Genomic DNA, 26,521 nt, shown 5'->3' with positions numbered 1-26,521 from the left:
AGTCACTGTACAAATGATACACAATTCAGAAGAACTTTAATGCATATACCATCATTGCCACTATAATAGAGATAGAAGATACATTAAGAAAATTCAGTTTGTATCAATAAAACAGATCAACACAGAACAAGGAAACACCATAGACATTTGTAAATGAGATCTTCTCTTTTGCTACTGTGTATATATGTTCCTTTATATTTATACAAACTCACACCACCACATGACATTTCATATTTCATATGCCACTGAGAAGAGGTGTCAGTATACAGAACATAGGAAGAATAAAAAAGCATGAGAACATCTGCTTCATTCGAATCTGATGGGGAGAGACATGAGAGCTATTGTTCCTCTCTCCGCTCAGGCCTATCGAGAGACAACTTCAGTTTTTGCTAATTGTTCCTCCTGAGGAATTCTGCTTATACTGCTGTGGTACATCTCCTAGGTTGGCATGAGACCAGCCTGGTCCCCGGTTGAATAAATTAGAAAGAGCAGTTCGGGGAATTGAAGATGACATGCAAACTGCATACGGTGACATCTCTCTGTGTGGCCGCAGAGATAGATCATCTGCCCCTGGCTCCTTGATCTGAGGGAAGGCTCTGCTGCTCAACCTGCTCCAGGGTTTAATTTTGTTGAGGTTGTGGGGCTGGCAAGGGGAATGTGTTCCTTTCCTTCCTTCTCTCCCACAAGCAGAGGAAGTCATATGTAGACAAAACAGATGTTTAGGTTTTCTCTTCAGCAGCCTTCCTCTTGCTCCCCTCTATTACCCCCAGATCGGTGAAGTTCAGAATTAGGACTGCCCACTGCAGGGGGTACAGACCCTACCCTGTTCTGAGAGACGAACCCTGCCATTTACTGCCTTCTCTGTGTAGTCTTGGATAGATTGCTTCACTGACGCAGGCCTCAATTTTCCTCATCTGTACTGGGGATAATAAAACCCACATCACAGTGTTGTATCAAAGATCATCAGGGCATGGATGGGAAAGTGCTTTGGGAACTGTAAAGCGCCGAACACACGATCGATGATTTTTGTTATAATATTTGAATATTATGTCTCCTGCCTGCTCCTCCCAGACCCCAGCCCCATCACAGCTCACTGCTCTGTTCATCCAGGCCCAGCATGTAGTGACTGATTCCTCTTGGCTGCTTTTAGCCTCCAGAAGTTTCTCTGAAGCCAACCAAACCTCTGGGTGTAAGGCATGTTGGCCCGGGTATTTTTGGTGAGGTTAGGTTCCTGGGACAGGAATGTGTATTGAGGTTGGGGGAAGGAGCTGAAGGAAGGAGGGGATCCTTGGAAAGGTCTCTGGGAGGGGTGTATTCGGTTTCATTCTGAGACGAATACCATCTACTCCCCAAGACTCTCACAGTGGCTCCACCTTAAATGTCCATAGCATTTCACTTTCTAAAATGTACTTTTATTTGACTCTCACAACTATTTTGTGAAGTAGGGAAGATTGTCAGCTTCATTAGGTGAAAATATGTTGGTTCAAGATCACACAGTTAGTATGCTGCAAAGTCAGGACTCAAACTCAGGTCTCTGGAATCCTGGTTTTCTGAGTGTTGGAGGGCACCTCTAACAAAGGCTCCAGAGCACTCTAAACTCTCATTCTGGGCTCACTCCTCACTCCTGGAGGCTGATCTCTGGAGGAAGGAGGAAGTGTATGAGGTACCTTTCTGTCAGGTGACTGGTGGCAGCCCCTACTTTAACCCAGCCCAACAAGGTCATGCTACAGAGCTGCTCATGGCATTCTCCTGGACTCTCCTCCCTTGGTCCTGGCTGGATTCTTCTACCCTGATCCAATTAGTAAGTCCAGGCTCCATCTCCTACTTATACAACGCCCCTTCTCTTGCTCCTTTGCTCACGGTGTTTACACTGGCTTACTCCATTCTCTGGTTCTCAGTCCCCTTACAAAAGATCCTGGATTAGATTTGCCTGCCTAGCTCTGCCTGATTGGGATTACTTTGTGTAGTGCCAACATCACACGTTCAGCATCCACCGTGTGTGCGTGACACTGCACTAAGGGTTTTACACCCATTCTCCATTTAATCCTTTCAATAGCTCCGTGAAGTAGATATTATTACTTCATTTACATATGAAGTAACTGAAGTTCACTGAGGCTCCGGGAGTCATCTTCCCAAAGTCACAAAACTAGTTAGTGATGAAGACCCAAGAATTGAACCCAGGTCTGTCAGACTGTAAGCCCTGTAGCCTTAACTACTCTGCCTTATGACTTTCTGAAACCTCATCCTGTGGTCTGATGCTTACAGGGGTTTGAAGATAGTTTACTACATGCAGTCCTTTTAGTTTCCAGGCTTCTAGCTGCATGGCAGAGTTTGTCCTCAGAAAGATCTTACCCAGCTCAGCCTGGCACACACTGGTCCATTAATTAAGTCCTCCTAGAGGTGGAATGCATTTCTGGCACATAAACATGGCTGCTTGGTGTCTCTTCTCAAACAAATGGGACTGTGCTCTATTTTCAACAAGTGTCAGAGATTCTTGTTTCTCTTCTTCTTCTTGTTACTCTTTAGGAACCCCTAGCCTAGGATAGTCAGGCATGGACCATCCAGACACAAATTGCTAAGATACTTTCTGGCAGCCTCCGAAACCAGGACCATACGCCTGGCTAAGTGATGAGGGGGTCACACAGCCTTGGCTCTTTTCATTGTACCCGAAAAGAAAGGAAGCTTTAGTAATGAAAGGATTGCTGCCAAAATCCTGTTTGCCCCTTGCAGCTCTTACAGAAAACAGCCACAGAACCCCAAGGCATCAGCACCAACAGAGCCCATAGAAACTATCTGGTCTAAGTTCCTGAAGCCCAGAGATAAGAATGACTTAACCCAAGCTGCACAGCCTCTTAACTTTATCCCAGTCCACTGTTAACCCCAGAAAGAGATGCATTCGAATCTGAAAGGAGACAGGAATCCTAATCCTACTGCTCAGGGACTTGCTGACTTACTTTGCTGTCTATTAGTTTTTCTGTGACACGATTTTCTACCAACCAAAGTCTTTTATTCAAGTCTCCCAGAGATTTCCTATTTAAGTGTTTGCTATTTGGTCACTTAAAAAAAGACAGAAGACAAGTAAACAGAAGCATATACCACACAACTCAGTCCAGTCAGTAGTTGACTCTCAAGATGGTGGATGTCACTGAGATGGCTGAGAAATAGGAACGGATGTGGAGAAAGGAGTGGCAGTGGAGTTAGCTGTTTTGTCTACCTGCTGGATACCTGAGAAGCCAGACCCTGTGTGGATAGTGATCCCTAGTCATAGGAACCTTTGCCTGTGCTGTCATCAGTGTCCATGGAGAACTGCTTCTCACCTTGAGAAATCCCTCTTCTTCATTCCGTCAGGTACAAGAAGAGAGGATGGAGATGAGGGTAGGCTTCTTTTCCAGATTATACAGTCTGGATCAGAAAGTCTATATCAGTGGGATTTTATGAAAGATCCAGTTTTTTTTTTTTTTAATTAGAATTTCTATACTTTGGAGCTAGAAGGATATATAAATGAGAAAACTGAGAACCAAAGAGGAGACAATATATTTTTGGTTGCAAGTGATAAGAACCTAACTCCAACATGCAAAGCAAAGGGGGGTTTTATTAGAAAGATACGCTGAGCTTTCTAACAGAATCAAAGGAAGAGGTGATCAGCCAGGCCTCAAGAAACCAGAATCAGGGTCTGGAAAACCAGAGGCCACACTCTTTCTCACCTGTCTCTGCTGCCCGCTGCCTAATGGCCTTGTTTTCTCTTACTATAGACCAGAATTTACACCGGAGTGGAGAATAAACTATCACAGTTTTAGACCTCATATCTTCACATATTTGCCACTCAAGTGGAAAAAGAATAGGTCCAGCTTTTATAAAAATCTTGGGGAAGGATTCTGATGGGCCCTGCTTGATCACATGCTCCCTTTAATGACAGTCTTCACTAGAATCACCTGGTTTGGGTAAGGGAGTAGTAGTACTACTAAAGAAGAGATTACTATTTCTGGAAGAAACAAGGAGAGAGGTGATAGTTGCTTATTACAGGAAATGATTTACCAGAGATCCTATAGCAAGTTAGAAGCCAATTCAGGCTAGAAACAGAATCAATAAAATAAGTACTATTAATAATGGAAGTCTCTGAATTTTCTTCGTTTCTTTCTTTCTTTCTTTTTCTTTCTTTTTTTTCTTTTGAGAGGGGGACAGGATCTTGCTCTGTCACCCAGGCTGGAGTGGCACAGGGGTACAATCATGGATATGGCTCACTGTGTTCCTGACCCCCAGGGCTCAAGCGATCCTCCCACCTCAGCCTCCCATGTAGCTGAGACTATAGGTGCAGGCTACCACGCCCAGTTAATTTTTTGTATTTTTTGTAGAGACAGGGTTTCACCACCTTGCCAAGATTTGGATTGTTTTCGTATGGGGTACTGAAGTAAACCTCAGTGTTACTGAGCTGTTCATTTATTTAGATTTTTAAGAGATTGCCATTGAGGTGGCTCATACAAACAATCCGAGTGACTCAGGAGGCCAAGGCAAGAGGATCGCTTGAGGCCAGAATTTGAAACTAGTTTGGGCAACATAGCAAGACTTTGTCTCTACAAAAAATAAATAAATTATATATATATATATATGTGTGTGTGTGTGTGTGTGTGTGTGTGTGTGTGTGTGTGTATAGTTGCTCCTGTGAGAGAAATGGACTAGTGGGGAGTAATTATGTGAGTAGGGAAACGTTAGGAACTCTGTGGTAGCTCTCTATGGCAGAAAACAATGGTGGCCTGGACCAAGGTCATGGCAATAAAAATGGAGAAAAATGATCAGATTTGAGATACTTTTAGAAGTAAAACCCTAGGATCTGCTGCTAGATTAGACAAGGAGGCTAAGAAAAAGAGAAAAATCAAATAATTAAGGACGGCACCTAGTTTTCTGTGAAGACTGGGGTTCAAACAAGTTTGGGGGCAGAATCACAAGTTTCAATTTGGACATGTTAAGTTTGAGACATGAAAATGTTCAGTAGGCACTTAGGTACACATGTTATTATCAAAGACTTGACATCTAAAGCCTCGGGACTAGACGAGTACGTCAAGGAAGGAAGTACAGTTAGAACAGAAGGCCCAACTGTTTTTGGAGCCATCTTTTCTGCATATACTGAATCTTTCTGCTGGGCTTCTGGCCAGGAACTTCAGGTAGGAATTACAACCATTATCTACGGTGAATCCTGTGAAATGAGAAGTCAGATTCGTCCCTCGGGGATAGCTAAGAAGTATCCAAATGGACTGTTTAACAAGCATCAAAACTTCTTCATCTAGAAGTGTCTTGATTCCTCCAAAATAAATCCTTCGGATAACTACTAAACAAATGATAAGACTGCCCTGCCCTAAACGATTTTGCCACTTGTCTTTGGTGATACCATCAGAGCCACGTTTTAAGATCCCAGGACATCTACCAGACATAGTTTCAGAGAACTGAGGGTGCTTCCTGTGGTAGATTGAAAAACTGGTCACTGCATTTTGTAGCTTCTCCCATAAGGAGGTGGCATCTATTCCACCAACATTTTTTTTTTTTTTTTTTTTGAGACTGAGTCTGGCTCTATCACCCAGGCTGAAGTGCAGTGGCATGATTTAGGCTCATTGCAACCTCCTCCTCCTGGGTTCAAGCAATTCTTGTGCTTCAGCCTCCCAAGTAGCTGGGATTACAGATGCCCGCCACCACGCCCAGCTAATTTTTATATCTTTAGTAGAGATGGGGTTTCACCATGTTGGCCAGGCTGGTCTAGAACTCCTGACCTCAAGTGATCCGCGTGCCTTGGCCTCCCAAAATGCTGAGATTACAGGCATGAGCCACTGAGCCTAGCCCTATTTCTCCATTTCTTAAAACTGGGCTTGGCCATGGAACTTGTGTTCATCAGTGAGACATTTGCAAATGTGATGGAAACAGAGCTTGAAAAGTGCTTCTGTGTTGGGTCTTGCCCTCTCTTGCTTTGAGGAAACTCCTGCCACCATATGGACAAATCTGGGCAGCCTTCTGGAGGATGACACCACAGGGAGAAAGGCCTCAACAGCCCCAGTCATCTCAGCTGGGACCCCAGACATATGGATGTAGCTATCCTAGACCATCCTGCCTCAGCCAGAAGAACCACCCAGCTAACCCACAGAATCATAAGAAATGATACGTGTTTGTGGTTTTAAACCTATAAGTTTTGGAGTGGTTGGTTATGTCCTTCAGAAAACAACAATGAACTCATAGCCAGGCAGCCTAACAATGTTTCACAGGTACAGATATTCCTTCTCCTATCCTTACTCTTCTTGGGGCATTTGTATTTGATCAGCCATCAAAGGTTAGCACTAAAAGATGAAAGCTTAGTTGAGGAATGTAAAGCAATGGCCAGTGGGTAGCAGAGATATTTGGGAGCAGCAGACTTCTAAGAGCCCCTGAAACAGTTTCTCAAAGGTGATTCAGGTTTCCCAGGTGAATGTTCTCATAGCATCATGTGCCTTTCCTTTAGAGTACTTTGTAATTATATTTGGATGATGATTTGACAACGTCTAGACTAAATCATGAAGCTATACGTTTCATGAAAGCAAGAACAGTGCCTAATTTGCCACTACTTGCATCCTGGCACATAATATATATTCATTTGTTGAGAAAATAAATGAATAAATAAATTTGAATTTTGCCTACTTCATATAACGGATCAGGACCTTAAAAAGCCATCATTTAACAGTATTTATATCTCATGGACTAGTGTTTTGCATCTACTTCCAGCCACAGGATGCTACTTGATTCCCCAACTATGGCAGGTAATTGGGTGTAGGCTTGGGACAGGGAATCTGAAATCAATGAGATCCCACGACACTGATTATTGTAGTTCTTTCCCCTTCCCCCAAACTGTTGGCAAACAAAGTCAAACAAACATTCCTCAGGATACTCCAGGAAACTTGATATCCAAGCAAGGAGCTTAGTGGCAGGCAGGAGCAGGTGATAAAAGTTGGGGAGTCAGGTCTGGAGAATGCTCTTATTCTGCCGACGTTATAAGGCTTCGGTCACCAAGCAATTGTGGTTATTTAATTAACTGAGGTTATTTAACTCTAAGAATCCTTGGGCGCCTGGTACTACCAGAAGGTATATCCCATCTACCCTTCTAAGACAATCTGAAGAAAAAAATTTAAAAGAGCACGAGTCAGACAGAGGAGGGTTCAAATGATACCAGTGGGTGACTTGAGCATGTTAACTTTTCCAGGGCTGTTTCCTTGACTGCCAAATTGGGACAACAATATTTTAGAAACAGCACCTCCATTAGACCATAAGGACCTTGCAGGCAGGGATCATTTCTTTTCATCTGTATTTATCTAGTGCTTAATAATGCTAGGCCCTAGTTGATACTCAAATAGCTAAGTGTCTTCTCAGAGGTGATCCAGGACCTAGTCCTGGTTTCATCACTGCAGTACTCTCAGAGTAATTAGGAGATTTCCTTCCAATCCTTGGACGTCAACCTTCCCTTCTATAAAATAGGAGGCTGGAACAGATCTTCTCTAAGCTCCTTTCCAGATCTGATGATCAATGAGTCTGTGACCATTCAGTACACTATACCTGACTGCTGCTCCTAGAGGTTAATATTGCTACAGACTGAGGAGACAATAAGTCATGAATCACTTTGTATTTACAGATACACATGCATTTAAAATAGATGTTGTAAACAAACACAATACTGTATCGCACTTTTGGCCTACTTTTGCCTCTTTAGTAGTCAAGAAGTTTTTTTGTTGTTGTTGTTGTTTGTTTGTTTATTTTGTTTTGAGATGGAGTCTCGCTGTGTCACCCAGGCTGAAGTGCAGTGGCACGATCTCGGCTCACTGCAACCTCCGCCTCCCAGGTTCAAGCAATTCTCTGCCTCAGCCTCCTGAGTAGGGATTTCAGGTGCCCGCCACCACGCCTGGATAGTTTTTGTATTTTTAGTAGAGATGGGGCTTCACCATATTGCCCAGGCTGGTCTTGAACCAGGTGATCCGCCCACCTCAGCCTCCCGAAGTGCTGGAATTACAGGTGTGAGCTGCTGCGCCCAGCCAGAAGTCAAGAGTTTTTAAATATTTTATTTGGATTGTTTAGGAAGATTAAATCCAGGACAAGTTGCCACTAACACATATTATGCAGCTTGAACCTTGGTGGCTAATTGCGCTATTACTGTGATTGATGAACACTATGCTGCAATCAGCTGGAAGCTGCTGCCTTTCATTCGACAGAAATGAGGTCACAGAGCAGGGCTGGGGCGCTGCCATCTCACAAGTAGGTCTGGTTGTCTGTTGCCCAGTAGATGAGCTTGCCACTATAACATTTAACTCTTGATTCCATCTATTGTGAAGACGCCTGTTTCCCTGAACTAGTTCCTGAGTTTTACAGAATTTGACAGTTTTAAAGAAAACGATTTGATCTTTGCCTGGATATTCAGTAGGAGAGAAAAGATTATTGGATATAGATACTAAAATATCCAGGGGTCATGAGAACCTTGGTCTGAAATCCTAGTACTAAAGTAGATGAGTGTTAACGACCAGAAAAAACCAGTAATTATCTGTGACACTGTATACAATGCTACAGTGTAAAAATCACACCCAGAATCACTGCCCTCTGAAGCAACTGTATTATACCCATGGTCAGAAAAGTTATTCAAGTCACTCTTCACAAATGCCCCCTTGCTGGAGCATGGAGGCTGTTCAAAGTGGAGCATGGAGGCTCCTGCTGCTTGGGAGCCTGCTAAGTGTTGCCTGGCAGAGGCAGGTACAGGGAAAGCCAGCACTTGGGACTGGGAAGTACTGGGCATTTTCTACCCAGACCCATGGGATCTGTTGCCTCAGAGACTGACTCGCCTTTCCTGAGCATGAGACATCCATCACCTCGGATTAGTCTGAGTAGTTGAGCAATTTGTTAACAGATTAGAGATATACATCTTTTCTCCAGTGGACTTGGAATCTGATGGCCCTGGAATTGAATCCTAATGTGGCTTTAACACTCTCTTGGTATGTGATCCAATTCTCGTAATCCCTCTGGATCATAGTTTGTCTATAAAAGATGCAGCCCAGAATGTGGTTAAGAACACAGACCTTGGAACCTACTGCCTGGATGTGAGCTACAGCTCTACCACTTACTTCCTATGTGACCTTAGAGGTCAAGCTAGAACCTCTTTGTACCTTTGTTTCCTCATCTTCAAATGAGGCTCACTATAGTGCCTCCCTCACAAGATGTTGGGAAGATGAGTTAATGCATGTAAAATGCTTGGAACAATGTCTAGTACAGAGTAAGCATGACATCAGAGTTGGCCAAGACAACACTGGGATACCAATCCTGATCTCTCAGGTTTGTTTGGTGGATCAACTGAAATGGTGAAGGTAAGATAAAAGAGTCACCAAGTTATTAGTGCCAAAAGGGACCTTAAAGATCATCCAAATAAGCTCCCTCATTTTATAAGTAGGAAATCAAGACTCAAAAATGGGGAGTAACTGGTCCAGAGTCACAGTTGATTTAATGACAGAGTCCAGGTCTCCTGATTCCAAGTCCAAAGCTCTGTTCTCTGCATTGCATCAAAGAAAGCAGCATCTTTGTAGAGCTGACTCCTTTAAAAAAAAGAGAGAGAGAGAGAGAGATAAAGAGAGAGAGGGTCTTACTCTGTCACCCAGACTGGAATGCAGTGGCATGATTACAACTCACTGCAACGTCAAATTCCTGGGTGCAAGCAATCCTCCTGCCTCAGCCTCCCAAGTAGCTGAGACTATAGGCGTGTACCACCACATGTGGCTAATTTTTTTTTTTTTTGTAGGGATGGAATTTGACCATATTGCTCAGGCTGGTCTCGAACTCCTGGCCTCAAGTGTTCCTCCTGCCTTGGCTTTCCAAAGTGCTAGGATTACAGGTGTGAGCCACAGTGCCCTGGATGGTCCTTGTATTTAGTCATTGGACTAGTTGCTAGTTAATGTACTTTTCTAGGACAATGAACCTCATTTGAAATGAAGAGAAAACTGGGGAGAGACTCCCCCTGCCCGCTGACTTTTGAGGTGGCTGAGGATTCAGACCATGATATAGAAGAAAGATTTTCTGGAATCATTGCCAGTTCTATGCCATTATTTCAGCCCAAACCAAATATGTCCCTGTGGCCAAGCAAGCTAGAATAATGAGCGAATTCACTCTGGTCTCTGAGTTTCTTTTCGTTTTTTCCTCAGGTGTTTAATTAAGGGGCTTCCACCAGAAGTGGTTTCCCACGCTCTCTGGTAGAAACTAAGGTTTCACTCCCAGGAGAATGGGGTCGGGATCGGGATCTTTGAGTTCAATTTTCTCAATTTTTTCAGGGTCATACCACCTTAGATTTATTTTGCTTCAAATCACACTTCTCAGTTAGACTGCTCGAGAGCAATTAAAAGATGGATTGCAGGAAAGGGGCAGGATGGGAAGAAGAGCCTGTGAAGAACAGCCGATGGAATTATAGAGGTATTGACCTAGAGAAAAGGCAAGTCCCAGGAGTCATGATTCCTGTTCTCAAATAGTCTGAGGGTGTCACAGGGCAGAGAGAGCAGAGACTGTGAAGTCTCTGACAGCAGAGCTGGTACCAACAGGGAGGGAAGAAGAAGAATTTCCAGGAGGCAGATTTGAGCTTGAAGCAAGGAACACTTTCTATGAGAGTTAACCAAGATGGTGTGGAAAATGAGCTCTTGTCCCTGCCTAGAAGGTGTGCTTTAGAAGAAAGAGATTTGGTTGTTAGGCTTGACAGCCACTTGTCAGAAAAAGGAAGGTTAGAATTGACTAGTCAAACTAGGTAAATTTGGGAATCCCGTCAACTCTAAAATCCTCAGGTTCTAGGAGTCTAAGAACCAATAGCCAATTTTACTAAGTTCCCACAGTTAAGAACCAATTGGAAAGCAGCAAAATCAGAAACTCATGATCTGTGTCTTGATCTTGCCTGTTTCTCGTTTTCTCTGTCTTTCTTGAGCATACGTGCCTGCTCTTTCCTATAGCAGGAACCTCTGACATTCTGTAGAGGATAATCATTTTCTCTTAAGTGTGTTTCTGACTCAGCCTTTGCTCCTTCAGCATCATTAGAGAGTCTGAGCTCTCTGAAGATTAGCTCTGCCTGTCACCACAGCAACTGCCCAGGCCCTGTGGGCATCCGTGGTAACAGGCACAGGGCTTTGAGAACCCAAGCTTGACTTGTAGTGAGAGAAAGCCCCACAGGGAGCCCGATAGGAAACAAGCACGTTGTGCTTTGGGAAGTTGTCTTTAATAGGATTAGCTATGCAGGCGAGCCTCACTTTACGCAATTGGCATGCCCCTGAAGAATGTGGGTGTGTCAAATTTTGGTAAATGGAGGAACTCTCATTTTAAAGGCAGAGAAGAGACTGCTTTTAAGTCCCTGTAGTGAATCCCCTTCATAAAACAGAGTCTTCTTTTGTAAAGTGAATCTCCACCCATGTAGTGACCTGTTCTGTTAGTCTAGTGCTGAGTATCTATTACTGGGAACATCTGCAGAGAACCCCGGGGGCAGGCAAAGAATAGCAGCAGCTCATCTTGGTCGGGGCTGAGAGTGGACAGTGTGTAACAAGGGGAAGCAGACTGGGTGTGGCGCCACAACGAGGGGAGGTCAGGAAGGTGGGCCTTGCCTAGCATGAGCAGTTCTGCTGCAGCAGCGGTGGGGTGTCCGAGAGACGCGTGTTCTTGGAGGAGCCCAGCATCGAGGGGTCTGTGTCCAGCGTATCAGACATCTTGTCGCAAATGGCATCCACCAGGCGCTCGAAGGCCTGCCTTACACTGATGTTCTCCTTCGCGCTGGCTTCAAAGAAATCAAACCCTGGAAAGAGGAGAGATACAGATAAGGCCTTTTCCCATCCCTTCTGCTGGAACCCTTCTGTGCCCTCAGCCCAAGCACTCTGGATTAATATTTCCAGTGCTCAGGAGTGAAGCAAAGAGGCCCAATTCCATGGACAGGGGATTCTGCTTCAAGGAGACGGCACAGGGCAGGAGTTTCCTGCACTGGTCTTTCAGTCAGACTGATCCTAGCTATAACACTCCCCAGCTGTTTATTTCCAGGCTAAGTCACTTATTCTCTTTACAAATCAATTTCCTAGTTTGTAAAAAAAGGGATAATTTTACCTACCTCATAGAGTTATTTCAAGGATCAGGCAGGACAATGTATGTGAAATGTATAGCCCTGTGCCTGACACAAAGGGGATCATTAGTGTTTGCTGACAGAACAAATGCATAAATGTGTGTCCACAGCACTTCACAGTTTCCAAAGCACTTATCACATAGATTATTTTATTTGATCTTCATGTTGCCCCTGGGGAAGAAGTGTCAGTCAGATCCTCTCCACTTCACTAATGCAAACACTGGCTTACAGAAGTAAGCTAGCTTGCCCAAGATAAGGAAAAGCACCAGTATGAGAAGCCCCAGTTTTGGACTTTTTTGCAGGGATTTTCCTCCTCTTTCCCCTGCCTCTCATTCCCCCTAGGCTGGCCAGCTCCAGTCTGGGCTCTAGGAGGCACCTCAAGATTCACACTAAGTCTTCTTTGCCCTTTCCACCCATAGCCACACTGGTTTATTTCCACTTAGTGGGGTTCCCCCTCCCTGAATTCCACTGAAATGATCCAACAGATCTCACCCTCCCTCCACAAACCCAACAAAAGGCCCAGGGAAAACTACATCCGAGGTGTGCAACGTTCTTGTCTATTTTGTATCTTGAGACCCTTAGCGACACTTTCTGTGATGAACAGAACTTGGTTGTCCCAAGAGACACAGCAAAGGCCCTCCTGATTCAAAAAGGCTGCTTTCTACCCGAGGAATCTTGGTCAACTTGGTGGCAGCCCTTAGAAGCAAAAGTGGCCCTCTCCATCAGTCCCTGGCCCTCTCCCACTTCTCTTGTCTGTCTGCCTTCCTCTTTCCCTTCTTTCGGAGCCTTTCCCCTGTGTCCCTTGCACTTTCTCCTTGGGATTCCTAATATCTTTGGGGCAACTACTATATGCCAGACACTATGCTAGGAGCTTTACTGATATCATCTTTAATCCTCACAATAACCAGTTGGGTAAATAACATCATCTCCAATTTATAAATGAGAATATGACAGACAGCATAACTCACACAGTCATGTGGCTGTATCCGCGGAAACTGGGTTTAGACCTGGGTTTGGCTGTCTGCAAAGTCCACACACAGCTCTGCCTCTCATTTCTTCCCCCTTTTCTCTTTTACTTGGCTTTTTTTTTTTTTCCCCTGATTATACCTTTTTCTTCCTTTACAACTGTCTTTGACCTCCTCTGCTTTAATCCAACTAACAGTATCTGAGTCTGGGCAAGTCACTTCACCTCTCTGCTCACTTAACCTCTCTAATTCTCAGACTCCTTGTTGTCAGATAAGGAAAACAACAGTGGCTTCCTACCAAGAACAGGTGGGAGGAGTGAGTGAGATGATGAATACGTTGCTGTAAAAAAAGTGGCCTGTTATAAAGACAGTTTCTTTCTGTTCTTTCAACTTGTTCCTCCCACCTCCTCTCTATCTCTTTCTCCCTCTTTTATCATCTTCTCTAACAAAGGAGGGATCTCTTTCCCCCTCCCTCTTTCTCCCTATTATTCCACCGTCCACAGAGAGGGCTGAAGCAGACCAGGTATAAACAAAGCCCCTCTTTTCCCAGCCTTCTGGCTGGAAGGCACACGCCGTTCCTGCCAGCCCACCCCTCCAGCTGACAGCCTCTCCCGTGGCCCATTTCCTGACCTGAGAAAGACAAGCGGCAGAAGTGCCTGCTAATTGTGGACATGTGATGAAGAAGACAGCTGCTGGCTCATTATCCTCAGGCCATAGAAACCCAGTCAGCTTCAGAGACCCTTAAGCATATTGTTTTTCCTTAATGAACATCACAAAAATTGACTACCCAGTCTTTGACTGCCTTATCACAAGTGGCAGTGTTTGGGGAGGTGCGGGGAATGTATCGTTTATTTAGGAAAGAGGCAGATAGGTAAATAAGTAAATAGGTTTTCAGCTCAGATGAAGATGAGGACACAGTTCAAGGCCAGGGGTACAAATCTCTTGTGAGGAAGTGGCACTGAGGGGAGGACATGCCACATTGTACAGAGGGCAGCTATTAGCTGCGTGATCTTGGGCAAGTTGCCTAATTGCTCCCAGTCTCTGTTTCCTCATCTGTAGAATGAGGCGAATACTACCTACCTCATAGGATAGTAATGAAAATTAAATCCATGAAAGTATATGACGTGATTGGCACGCGAATACATGGCAATTCTCTTTCCTATATATGTTCCTGGCCCACCTTACTCCCAGCTTCCTTGAACCTCTACTGTCTCCCAGGGCCTTTGGGGAAATCTCTTTGTCTTCATCACTTAGGGTCAATCAATAAGCCAGGTCTTTTTTTTTTTTTTTTTTTTTTTTTTTTTTTTTTTTTTTTTTTTTTTTTTTTTTTTAATCATCATTTATTTATTTATTTATTTATTTATTTTGAGAGATGGAGTCTTGCTCTGTCACCCAGGCGGGAGTGCAACGGCATAATCTCGGCTCACTGCAACCTCTGTCTCCCAGGTTCAAGCGATTCTCCTGCCTCAGCCTCCTGAGTAGCTGGGATTACAGGTGCCCACCATGCCTGGCTATTGTATTTTTAGTAGAGATGAGGTTTCACCATATTGGTCAGGCTAGTCTGGAACTCCCGTCCTCAAGTGATCTGCCTGCCTCGGTCTCCCAAAGTGCTGGGATTACAGGCATGAGCCACAGTGCCTGGCCCACCAAGTCTTTATTGAACATTGACCTTGTGTCATGTCTTGTGTTGAGTGTTAGAGATACAGATACAGGGAGATCAATTATAGTCGTAGAAAAGACATACTAATAAAGGCATCAGTCTCTCACATCTGCAGTCCACATTAACAGTTCACAAATACAAAAGTAATCATGTGAGTGGGGTGGGGCAAGGTAAAGGTTATCACTTGTAATTTGCAGACAGGAAAACTGAGACTCAGAGATGGGCCAGAGGTCTATCCCTTATGCCCCCTTGTCTCACTCTCAGTTGGAACAGCAACAGAACAAGCTGTAACATTCTAACCCAGGTAGAGGAAACCGGAGGTCATGCAGGGATGCAGGAGAGGGAGAGGCTGGCAGGGAAGGAGAGGAGGAGGAAGCTTCTTGAAGTTAGTGAGGATGTGAGCCTTTAAAATCAGAACTCAGGCCGGGTGCGGTGGCTCACGCCTGTAATCCCTGCAGTTTGGGAGGCTGAGGTGGGTGGATCACCTGAGGTCAGGAGTTAGAGACCAGCCTGGACAACATAGTGAAACCCCTAAAAATACAAAAATTAGCCAGGTGTGGTGGCACACACCTGTAATCCTAGCTACTCAGGAGGCTGAGGCAGAAGTATCACTTGAACCTGGGAGGGGGACGTTGCAGTGAGCTGAGATTGTGCCACTGCACTCCTGCCTGGGGGACAGAGTGAGACTCTGTCTCAAAAAAAAAAAAAAAAAAAAAAAAAAGGTCAAAACTGAGCAAAACTGGCTAGGTGCCGGTGGCTCAAGCCTGGAATCCCAGTGCTTTGGGGGTGCCAAGGCAGGAAGATTGCTTAAGGTCAGGTGTTCGAGACCATAAATAAATAAATGAATACACAAATACATTACATGAAAGAGAATTAAGCAAAACTCTTCACCTAACTTCTTCTCATTCTTCAGGACTCAGCTTACATATGGTATCTTCATTCTCCTCTGTGCTTCCTCCTGCCATAGCACTTTTTACACTGCATGGCAGAAGTCCATATAGACAGGGAGCTTCCCCAAACAGGAACTATGTCATTCTGAGTCCCAGCACCAGCTGGAAGAGTAGGTGCTTAGTGAATGTTGGTGGAATGAATAGTTGAATTAAGGAGGTGGGAATGAGCAAGGAGGGTGTGGTTGAGGGGATACGGATAGTGTGGGTCATGAAAGCTCAGCTCAATGAGCATGGTAGACCCTGTACTGGGCATTGGGGACAGTGAGGTGAATCAGACACAGCCCCTACCTTTGAGGAGCCCCTAGTCTGTGTGGAAGATAGACACACTGACAATATTACAGGGTAATAAGTGTTGGAATGGAGGGAAGCCAGGGTAGATTGTCAGGGCACAGAGAAAGCATCTAACCAAGCCTGGAGACCAGGGAAGGTTTCTTGGAGAAGCTGATGCTTAAGCAGATATCAGCTAGACAAAGACACGTCACTGTGAGTGTATGTGTGAGCACAGGCATGTCTAGCATAGCACAACAGGCAGGGGAGACAGCACGAATACAGCACAGATAAGGTGGCAAAATCAGCCTTGGTCTATGCCAAAAGGGCCATAGCAGTTTGTTATCCTTAGAACAGAAAATCCTAAGTGGTGAGAGATGAGTCAATAGGGGGCCAAACAGGGGGAGCTCTTGTGTCATGCCGTGGAGATGTCTTTACTGTCATCTCAAAGGTACCCAGAGTGTGAGAACTCTGACTCAAGTTACCAACTCATGGGTCTAGCCAGCTCAAGGGCCTCTTTTGCTTAGCAGAATAACCCCAAATGCACCCCACCCAATTACTGTCAGATTCCTGAAATATTCTTCATTAGCAGGTCCATACGGTAACCTTTTCCTCAGGTTCATTAATAAGGACTCTTAGGAGCTGAGAATCTAGTGAGGCCAGGAAGATGACAACCAATTAACCAGACTAGCTCCCAGTCCTTTTCTCCTCCTAATTGGCTTCAAAACAATGACATTTCTGCTGTCTTTAATGGGGCTCAGTTCTTAACTGAATCTGAGATGTTCCCCTACCCCTCAAAAATGATGTTTATCAGTTGTGTCCAAAGGCAGCTGTCACAGACCCATAGACTGCATCCACACTGCCTGTTTCTGAATATGACCTCAGAATTCTATTCAGAAACTTGCAACCAGCTAAACTTACCTCTCCTCATCCCAACACTACTCCAGAACATGTCTCCTCCACAGTTCAAATCCCTTCTCCATCCTGCTCTGACACGGCCTCATCTCTGTCATTTATCAACCTTCAACTCACATCCTCTAGTCACTGATGATTTGGGCTCAGCAGGACTCACTGTCTTCCTTTCTACTCAAGGCTTGTTTTCATTCTCAGGAACTTTGAGTGTCATGTGGACAATCCATCCGCCACCTTGGATGAACCTTCTCTTCCATTTTGCGTCAGCTATTCACCTGTCCCTGTAACTTGAGCTATTTTGACTTGGATTTGTGTCAATGGAATTGAAAGAGGTCTGATCAATTCAGTATCCAGCCTCACTGGCTGAACACCCAAGACCTGGCATGGCCTGGTCTCTACTTCCCCAGCTTCATCTTCGTGGCTCACACTATGCTCCAGAAACATCAGCGCTTCCTCATTTTGTACCATTGCTCATGTTATTAATCTCTAGCTGCTACTCCTAATCATCTTCATTACTCACCTGTGGAATTACTGATCCCAGAGAAGCTTCACTTTTTCTTCCCCGCAACACCTCTACCACTCAGAACATACAATGTCTCTCTCCCCTGCACTCTCATGGCACTTTGTGTGATTGTTTCAGTCAGAACCAACCAGAAAAATGGGAACTATTCTTTAAACCAGAAGGAATTGCTTATATAGGTGATGGAAGAACTAAGAAGCTAAACAGAATACTGAGGAAACCCAGAGATTGTCAAAAGCAAAAAATACTAGTATTAGAGCTAAAAGAAGCTGGAACCATGAGAGCAGGAGTCACAGTAGAGAAGCAGCCCCTGCTGGGGGACCAGCCGAGGCAGGGGGAAAATACCTGGATTTCTCCCTTTTCTGCATCTCCAATCACCTGCCAATATTTTCCCTTGGCTAGTCCCAGCCAGAAGCCACTATCACAGGAGCCTGGGAAACATAGCCTGCAAAGGTCAACCCCTCAGAAAAGGTTGCAGGAAAAAGAACAGGAGAGGGTGAAGAATAATAGCAAACAGGCTGAGGACTGGCATAGCCATCGACCCAAAGAAGGTTATAATTATCTGTTTACAATTTTGTTTCCCTAGTCAGTGTGTATCTTGAGGGAAGGGAACCCACTCACCTCTGTGCCCCCAGAGTCCATGATGTGTTCAGTGACTGTAAACTGCCTTCCCTGAAAGAGATTTTATACCTCCACATTACCATTAGCTTGCAGTGCCTCCTTGTGGGAAGAATACGTCTCCCCACTCCATCGACATCAAGTTTGATTATGTGACTTACTTTGGCCAATGGATGTGGGCAGAAGTGATGTGATCCAAGTCCCAAAGAAGCTTTAAAAGGCTTTGTGTGGTTTAGCCACCCCAAACGGACCTCAGAGTAAGAAAATGCATGGCACAGAGTTGCAGCTGACTTGTAGTTGGTATGGAATGAGTGAGAAAGAAACCCTTATTATCTAAGCTCCTGACTCAGGTTGTGTGTTACCACAGCATAAAGTAATCGCACCAACTTTGTGACTGAGGGTGGAAATGTGAAGAGCAACTATGACAGGCTTTTGGAAAAACACCATTGGATGACGTGACATTAGGATTTTGAGTCCAAAGTCTGAGTTTGAATACAGGGCCTGCCACCTAATACTTATATAGCTTAGAAAAGTTACATAACCTTAGAGTGGGAAAATAAAGACACAGAAGTGTGGCACAGCTCATTGTGTGCAAGAAAATGCAAGTGGTCTGGACTCAGCTTCTTCATCAAGAAAATCACTGATTTACTGTACTGATGATAATATACTATGTACTATACAGCAATACAGATACTGTATTTCTATAGTATGATAATGCAGCTTTCCATGCTAGGAGTGACAGCAAAGATCACAAGAGGATTTTCGTGAAAGCATATTGTGAATTTTGAGTCACTGTTAGTTATCGTCAATGCCAACCAGGCCTTTCTTTCTCTGCAAACAGACTCAATGATGAAAGGTTCCTATAGTTGATCTCAATCTAGAAAACACACACACACACACACACACACACACACAGACACACACACACATTTATTGAGCACCTAAAATAAACAAGTAAGTGTATGAGGGTCTGTGGGGTCTGAGTGATGAATGGGGAATTGGGTAAATTGAAATCACAGAATCAAAGTGGGATAGGGCCAAACAGATCTTCCTACGCAACAAATCCAAACTGCATGTTTTACAGATGGGTAAACTGAGACCCAGAGACAGCAAATGCAATGCTCAAAGTCTCATAGTAAAGTAGTAGCAGAAGCAGGATAAAACTCTGAATCTCCTAACTCCTAGTCTGGGCATGCTTTTCCCACTACACTATGATGGTATGTGTGTGTTTCAAAATTACATTTTAGGCTGGGCATGGTGGCTCATGCCTGTAATCCCAGCACTTTGGGAGACCAAAGCTGGCAGATCACTTGAGCCTAGGAGTTTGAGACCAGCCTGGGCAACACAGTGAAACCCCGTCCCTACCAAAAAAGCAAGCAAACAAACAAAAAACATAAAAGTTAGCTGGGCATGGTGGTGCATGCCTATAATCCCAGCTATTTGGGATCAGGAGGCTGAGGCAGGAAGATTGCTTGAGTCCAGTAGGTGAGGGTTGCAGTGAGCCAAGATTGTGTCACTGCACTCCAGCCTGGATGACAGAGCAAGACCTTGTCTCAAAACAAAATAAAACAAAACAAAAAACTATATTGTGGATGGTCTCTCCTTCCTTTGTAGGGAGAAGCACATTTCCCTTTTACTAGCCTCCCTGGTTTCTGGCCGGATCTCCAGTCAGATCCAGGAAAAGGGACAAGAAGCCCCTTTCCGAGGGGCACGTGGAGGCAGAACCCTAAAAGGTCATGCTTCCTGAAATAAAAGTCCCTAAAACTCCTCTACTCTTCTAAACACCCACCTGCCTCATCATCTATATGATCTCAACCAAGTCCCAGGAACTTTGAGGATATGGAAGGCCGACCACATATAGCATTTTTTTTTTTTTTTTTTTTTTTAAACGGAGTTTTGCTCTTGTTACCCAGGCTGGAGTGCAATGGTGCAATCTCTGCTCACTGCAACCTCTGCCTCCCGGGTTCAAGCGATTCTCCTGCCTCAGCCTCCCAAGTAGCTGGTATTACAGGCATGCACCACCACGCCTGGCTAACTTTTGTATTTTTAGTAGAGATGAGGTTTCTCCATGTTGATCAGGCTGGTCTCAAACTCCAGACCTCAGGTGATCCACCCACCTCAGCCTCCCAAAGTGCTGGGATTACAGGCGTGAGCCACCAAGCCCGACCTCACAGCTTTAATAAACGCGAATCGTTAGCCATATCAATAGTCTTGACTGAGTGAGCTGAGAAAAGCTACAAGAAAGGGAATCCTGAGGAGGGATCCCATAAAGCAGAGAATGGCATTACTGCACTGGCAAAGACACCACTGAAACTGACTTAATACCTGAGACAGCAGAGGGGTAGGCACTAGGTGAGGCTGAGCATCCCCCATCACTGTTCCCAGATCTGATGATATCCTGGCAAAATTCTTAACATGGTCTACAAGTTTCTGTACCTTCTGATCCCTGCCCATCTGTCCATCCTCATCTCATGCTACTCTCCCTTGATTATTTAGTCCCTGTGCCATGGCCTTCTTTCAATTTCATGAATATTTCACGCTTTAACCCACATTGGGACTATTCTTGATGTGGAACATGCCCCTCCCCACACTCTACTCTTTGCCTGGCTAGCTTTTTCTCATCCTTTTGTTCTCACCTTAAGTGTTACTTTCTCAGAAAACCTTAACTCTCCAGCCTAAAATTAGGTTTCTCTCTTGCACTTTTTTCATAGCACTTGTGGTGGACTTACGTTAACTTCTATCTGCCCCCTTCATTCCCTCCTTTAGGAAACCACCATTTTAAACAGTTATATTGGGACTATGTTGCCATACTTGCCTCCCGCAGCCACTGGGATGGGCACATGACTCACAGGTGACCAATCATAATATTCCCTGCTATTGATACATAGTGGTTGGGAGAGAGAAGGTCTCTTTTCACAGGAATTGGGAAGCCATGAATCTGCCATCATCCTTCTAACTCCCCATGCAGAGAGTCTGGCTATAGAAGGAAGCTGAGGGGACAAGTAAAGCTAAGAAATGGAGAGTGCAATTGAACCCTGGGTCTCATGGACTTCCCAGTTACAGGAGCTCATACATTCTCTGTTTTTTTTTTCCTTTTTCGAGATGGAGTCTTGCTCTGTCACCCAGGCTGGAGTGCAGTGGGGTGATCTCAGTTCACTGTAACTTCCACCTCCTGGGTTCAAGCAATTCTCCTGCTTCAGCCTCCCGAGTAGCTGGGACTACATGCTCAGCTAATTTTTGTATTTTTAGTAGAGACGGGGTTTCACCGTGTTGACCAGACTGGTTTCAAGCCAGGCTGACCTCAAGTGATCCGCCCACCTCAGCCTCCCAAAGTGCTGGGATTATAGGCATGAGCCACTGTGCCCAGCCAGTTCTATTTTTTTTATTAAAGCTAGTTTGATTTGTGATTTTATCACTTGCAATAACAAGAGTCCTAACTCAAGTAGAACATATCACAATTTTAACAACTGTATTGAGCCATAATTCATATACCATACAGTTTACCCATTTATTTACACAATTTTTAATTAATATTTGTATAAGTATTTGTTTAATGTCTCTTTCCCCATTAGTTTCATGACAGTAAGGATTGCAGCTGTTTGTTCATCATTCATTATATCCTAAGTGCCAGGGCAGCACTTGGCTCAGCATGCTCAATAAATGTTTTTCACTGAATAAGTAAAATGTATTAATGAATATCTACCCTATGCTGGGTCCTTAGGATAATGAAATAAATCAGACACAATCCATGCAGTAGAAGCCTAGGAGGAGAGATAAACATGTAAATAGGCAAGTTCTGGTGATCAATAGCAGAAAGCTCAGGGAGTTGAGTTGGGCAGAGATGGGTTACCTTGACCTGCCCAAACCTAACCAATTAATTAAGGTCTTCTTCAAGTGCCTTCCTAAAAACACTGCACTAAGATTTAATCTCACGTGTTCTATCTGTGTTCCTAAATACATTTGATAGGTTTATACAACTCCACTACTTGCTAATGGTATAAGCTTGAGCAAGTTATTTAACCTCTCTGAACCTCATTTTTGGACATGCTCTATAGTACCTACCTTGAAGGTTTATAAAAAGACTTAAATGAGATAATTAATGCTAAACATTTCACATAGTGCCTTGTTAAATATATATTAGCTATGATTACCACATTTGCCGTGTAGTGAAGTTAACTGGTTAGGAGCACAGGCTCTGGGAGCCAGACTATCGTGTGGGTTGAAATACTGGTTCTATGCTCTTACTAGCTGTGTGACTTTGGCAAGTTACTGAACTTCTTTGTGCCTCACTTTTCTCATCTGTTACACACACACACACACACACACATACACACAAAATGTGGAGATAAGGAAAGAACATATCTTGGAGGGTTTTAGGGGGATTAAATTAGATGCGTAATACTTTAAAACACTTAGAATAAATAGTGCCTGACACAAGGTAAGCACCTAATAAGTGTTTAACCAATTCACCTTTAAAAAAATGTTAGAATGGCCATGTGCGGTAGCTCATGCCTATAACCCAGCACTTTAGGAGGCCCAGGTGGGTGGATCACCTGAAGTCAGGAGTCCGAGACCAGCCTGGCCAACATGATGAAACCCTGTCTCTACTGAAAATACAAAAAATTAGCCAGGCATGGTGGTGAGTGCCTGTAATCCCAGCTACTCGGGAGGCTGAGGCAGGAGAATCGCTTGAACCCTGGCGGCAGAGATTGCAGTGAGCTGAGATCACCCCACTGCACTCCAACCTGGGCAACAAGAGTGAAACTCCATCTCAAAAAAAAATCTTAGTGAGAAGGGCTTGGCAAGCTGGTATATTTTTTTCTAATACATATCCAAATATGTATTAGAAAATAAATACGGAAAATCATCCTGCACAATTCCAGTGGCATGAGTCCCCTCTTTGGGCAACACTACTCCAGACCCACACCATCCAGTGATTTATGGTTCCCTGACCCACAAGGCCGTTCCTTGCCTCTGCCAGGGTTATGCTCCTGCCTGGAATGCCCTTAACTCTCCTCTTCACTTGACTGGTCCTACTTATCTTCAAGACTCCGCTTGGGCATCATGTTCTCTGACCCCAGGAGAATCAGGTTCCTTCTCTATGTTCTCCAACATCCCTCTGTCACAGCCCTGACCACTTGGACTATGACTGTTATTGTGGGCTCTCTCACTGGATCAAGCTTCTTCAGACCAGGGAATGTTGCCTATTTCACAGCTTAGGGCCTAGAACAGAGTAGGCACGCAGGAAGTCTTCACTGGACAATAAAATAAAGAACCCAAATACTTAACATCATAAACTTAATCAAAACATATTTTTGCATCCTCCGTGTCTTGCCGTATGCTAGGCACAGTAGGCACAAAGACAAACAAGATTCATTTCCTGTCTGCAAGGAACTTTTGGGAGACAGACAAGTAAATGAGTGCATCCAAGTATGATGGGTACTGTGACTCTTCTATGTGTGGGGTGCATTAAGTGAGGGAACAAATAAAGAGCTCTGGCCAGGAGCTAGGAAAGGTTTCATAGAAGATGTGAAGTGCAAGCTGTTTTGAAAGCTGAATGGGGGCTCACCAGCTGGATGAGGGTAGAAGATGGGGAGTAGAAGACAGCATTCCAAGCAGATGAAATATAGTCAGTCCAGGGAGAGTGCTGGGAGCCTCCAGGGAGACTGCAGGTTGAAAGCCTAAAGGGACCGTCTGAAGTTCTTGAGGTGTGGGCTTCATCACTTGCTTATTGTTCTATGGACCACATGGAGGCACTTTCTGGACTCCGAGAACCTCTGCGATAGTGTAGAAACAGCAAGGCCCAAGATGACCCAACCTCCCTGTTTATTAAGCACTTATAGTTTGCTACAGTTCACAGGCCACCTTGGGGAGGAGAAAGTATACAACACACACATACACACATACTCATAATACACATAATACAAATATATAAAACACACAATTCACACTTGTATTTTATACAGATTACCCACCTATAAGCCCACATATCTGTTCTTCAGAAACTATCAGAGACTTTAAACTCTCCGCTCCTCAATACTTACAACACTTAGGACATGAGATATACTTAGGGAGACTGGCTAAAAGCTAAGCAGTACATCTATTCTAGAGGGAGATTTCAAACTTTCAAATCTACAGGCATGGAACTCTTTTTGTAAGGCAACCTTACCCTGGACCCCAATACATAAAATAAAAGCAAAGGTAGGTAGAGTTCTGCTTTGGGGCCACTGAGACAGGTCTGGGAACCTAGGCCTCAAAGGAGCACGAGGATCAAAATATTTTAACCTTGGAAAAAGTCAGGACATCGATGAGCTACATACTCAAACCACATAATTTTGTTCCTTCATACAGTTCTTTTTGTTGTGAATTGTGGTTTGGTGAGAAGCATGAATTTGCATTGAGATAAACTGTAAGAACACCATGTAAATACTCAGTGCTGGAAGGATGTGATATTCAGGACATGGTCACATTCAGCATACAGAGTCTGCTCTACAGTTGATGATGAAGAGGAGCGCTTCTCTGGAATAACGGGTTTGTTTTTATACTAGGACACTCTAAACCATGTAACTGATTATGTTTCCCTCTTGGCAATGGTTGCTAGGAAGCTCAAAGGCGACATTTTGGCCCAACTCTTGCAGGTGTCCAAGAACTTAATACTTACCCTAGCTTCCTCTTATTTTTCCCTCACCCTTGCTTTCCCTTTGCTCCAATTTTCTCACTTATTTATTTTTATTGTACTGTGACAATTTTATAAGACATCTCAAGTCCTTTGTGGAAGGAACTGGTAAAAAAAAGAGTTTATAAATTTAAAATGTATTTACATATTCCATATAACAAAATATATACATATCAAAAATGATGAATTATCTAAAACTCACAGCACAAAGCCCATATGTACATCATACAAATATAAAACAACACACACAGATCACATAGGTACATAATTCACAACCACAACACTAATGTCATAAATACAAACACACTCGTGCCCTGTTTACCCCACTCTCATGAGCATGTGTACACCTGCACACTTGCACACACATGTCATGTACATACCAAGCTGCTCTGCGAGGAGCCGGCCCTTCTCAGTGGGAACAACCCTCTCTTCCTCCATGTCACACTTGTTCCCCACCAGAATAACTTGTGCATTGTCCCAGGAGTAGGTCTTGATCTGAGTAGCCCTAAAATGAGACAGAAAGAGATATGTTAATCATATTCCTCTAGACTGAATGTCTGTGTCCCTACCTCCAGATTTACATGTTGAAGCCTAATCCCCAATGTAATGGTATTTGGATGTGGAGTCTTTGGGATGTAATTATGTCAGTGAGGCTAGAGTCCTCATAATATGTCCATACAGGAAGAGAAAGAGGCTAGAGCCCTCTTTCTCTCTTGGCCATGGGAGGATACAACAAGAAGCTGGCTGTCTCCGGATACTGGAGCTGCTGAAGCCTTGATCTTGGACTTCCTAGCTCCAGAACTGTGAGAAAGAAATGTCTGTCATTTAAGCCACCAAGTCTGTAGCATTTTTGTTGTAGCAGCCCAAACTGACCAAGACACATACCCTCCTATGACAAAAAGAAAACTGCAAAGTGTGAAGAAATGGTTTCTCTACGACAGGACTAGCAACACCCAAGTTACTGCCAATTAATTCAGCTGAGGACAGACAGATACCTGTCCCTGCTGACTGTCACAGATGCTGACTCCTAAGCCCTAGCTGCAAACCTCATCCATCTCTTTGAAGTCCACCTCTACCATATCTGGCCATCCCTCTCCTCACTGGGCAGAGAGTTCTTTCTAAAACAGGTATTTGATCACAATGTATCCTTTCTTAAAAGCCTTCTCTGGCCCCCAGCTAGCTATGTGATCAAGTCCAGATTCCTCAGTTCAAGATCATTCATGCTGTGCCTCTCCAGTCTCATTACCCATTCTCCTGCCTCCCAACCTTTTCACTCATTCCCCAAAAGCTCTTCCATGGCTTGTGCCTTTGCCTACACTGGGAATTCCTTCCCCACAACTAACTCATCCTCCAGGGCCCAGTGCTGATCCCACAACATCTTGAGGGGAGCCTCTTCAAGCTTCCCCTAGATCCACTTAGCCTCCACCTCCTCCTATGTGATTCACAAACCTTCCCTGAAGCCTTGGATTATGATTATTTGCAGAAACCAAAATGTCAGCAGTAGTTACCTTCACATAAGATGATTATAAGACTTTTAAAACATACTTTTCGGCCAGGTGTGGTGGCTCACACCTGTAATCCCAGCACTTTGGGAGGCAGAGGTGGGTGGATCACGAGGTCAGGAGATTGAGACCATCCTGGCTAACACGGTGAAACCCCGTCTCCACTAAAATTAAAAAAAAATTAGCCGGGCATGGTGGTGGGTGTTTATAGTCCCAGCTACTCAGGAGGCTGAGGCAGGAGAATGGCGTGAACCTGGGAGGCAGAGCTTGCGGTGAGCCAAGATGGCATCACTACACTCCAGCCTGCGTGACAGAGTGAGACTCTTTCTCAAA

The 26,521-nt window shown here is 44.3% G+C and overlaps 1 protein-coding gene across 3 annotated transcripts in view; it reads right to left on the bottom strand.

The window, feature by feature from the left end:
• Positions 1 to 7,305: 7,305 nt before the first annotated feature.
• RAB3B (RAB3B, member RAS oncogene family) overlaps positions 7,306 to 26,521 on the bottom strand; it is a 78,814-nt gene continuing 59,598 nt past the window's right edge. For all 3 annotated transcript variants that reach the window (XM_017875411.1, XM_017875413.1, XM_017875412.1), the window contains exons 4-5: positions 25,067 to 25,191; positions 7,306 to 11,800 (exon numbers count right to left, since the gene is read on the bottom strand). In XM_017875411.1, the coding sequence (XP_017730900.1) occupies positions 11,613 to 11,800; positions 25,067 to 25,191 (313 nt within the window). In that variant the 3' untranslated portion in view covers positions 7,306 to 11,612. The remainder of the gene's footprint in view (positions 11,801 to 25,066; positions 25,192 to 26,521) is intronic.

This window comes from Rhinopithecus bieti, unplaced genomic scaffold (assembly GCF_001698545.2).
Source record: "Rhinopithecus bieti isolate Rb0 unplaced genomic scaffold, ASM169854v2 scaffold_10017, whole genome shotgun sequence".
NCBI lineage: Eukaryota > Metazoa > Chordata > Mammalia > Primates > Cercopithecidae > Rhinopithecus > Rhinopithecus bieti.
The sequence above is the reverse complement of the archived record's forward strand: the minus strand, read 5'-3'. Positions and strand labels throughout refer to the sequence as shown.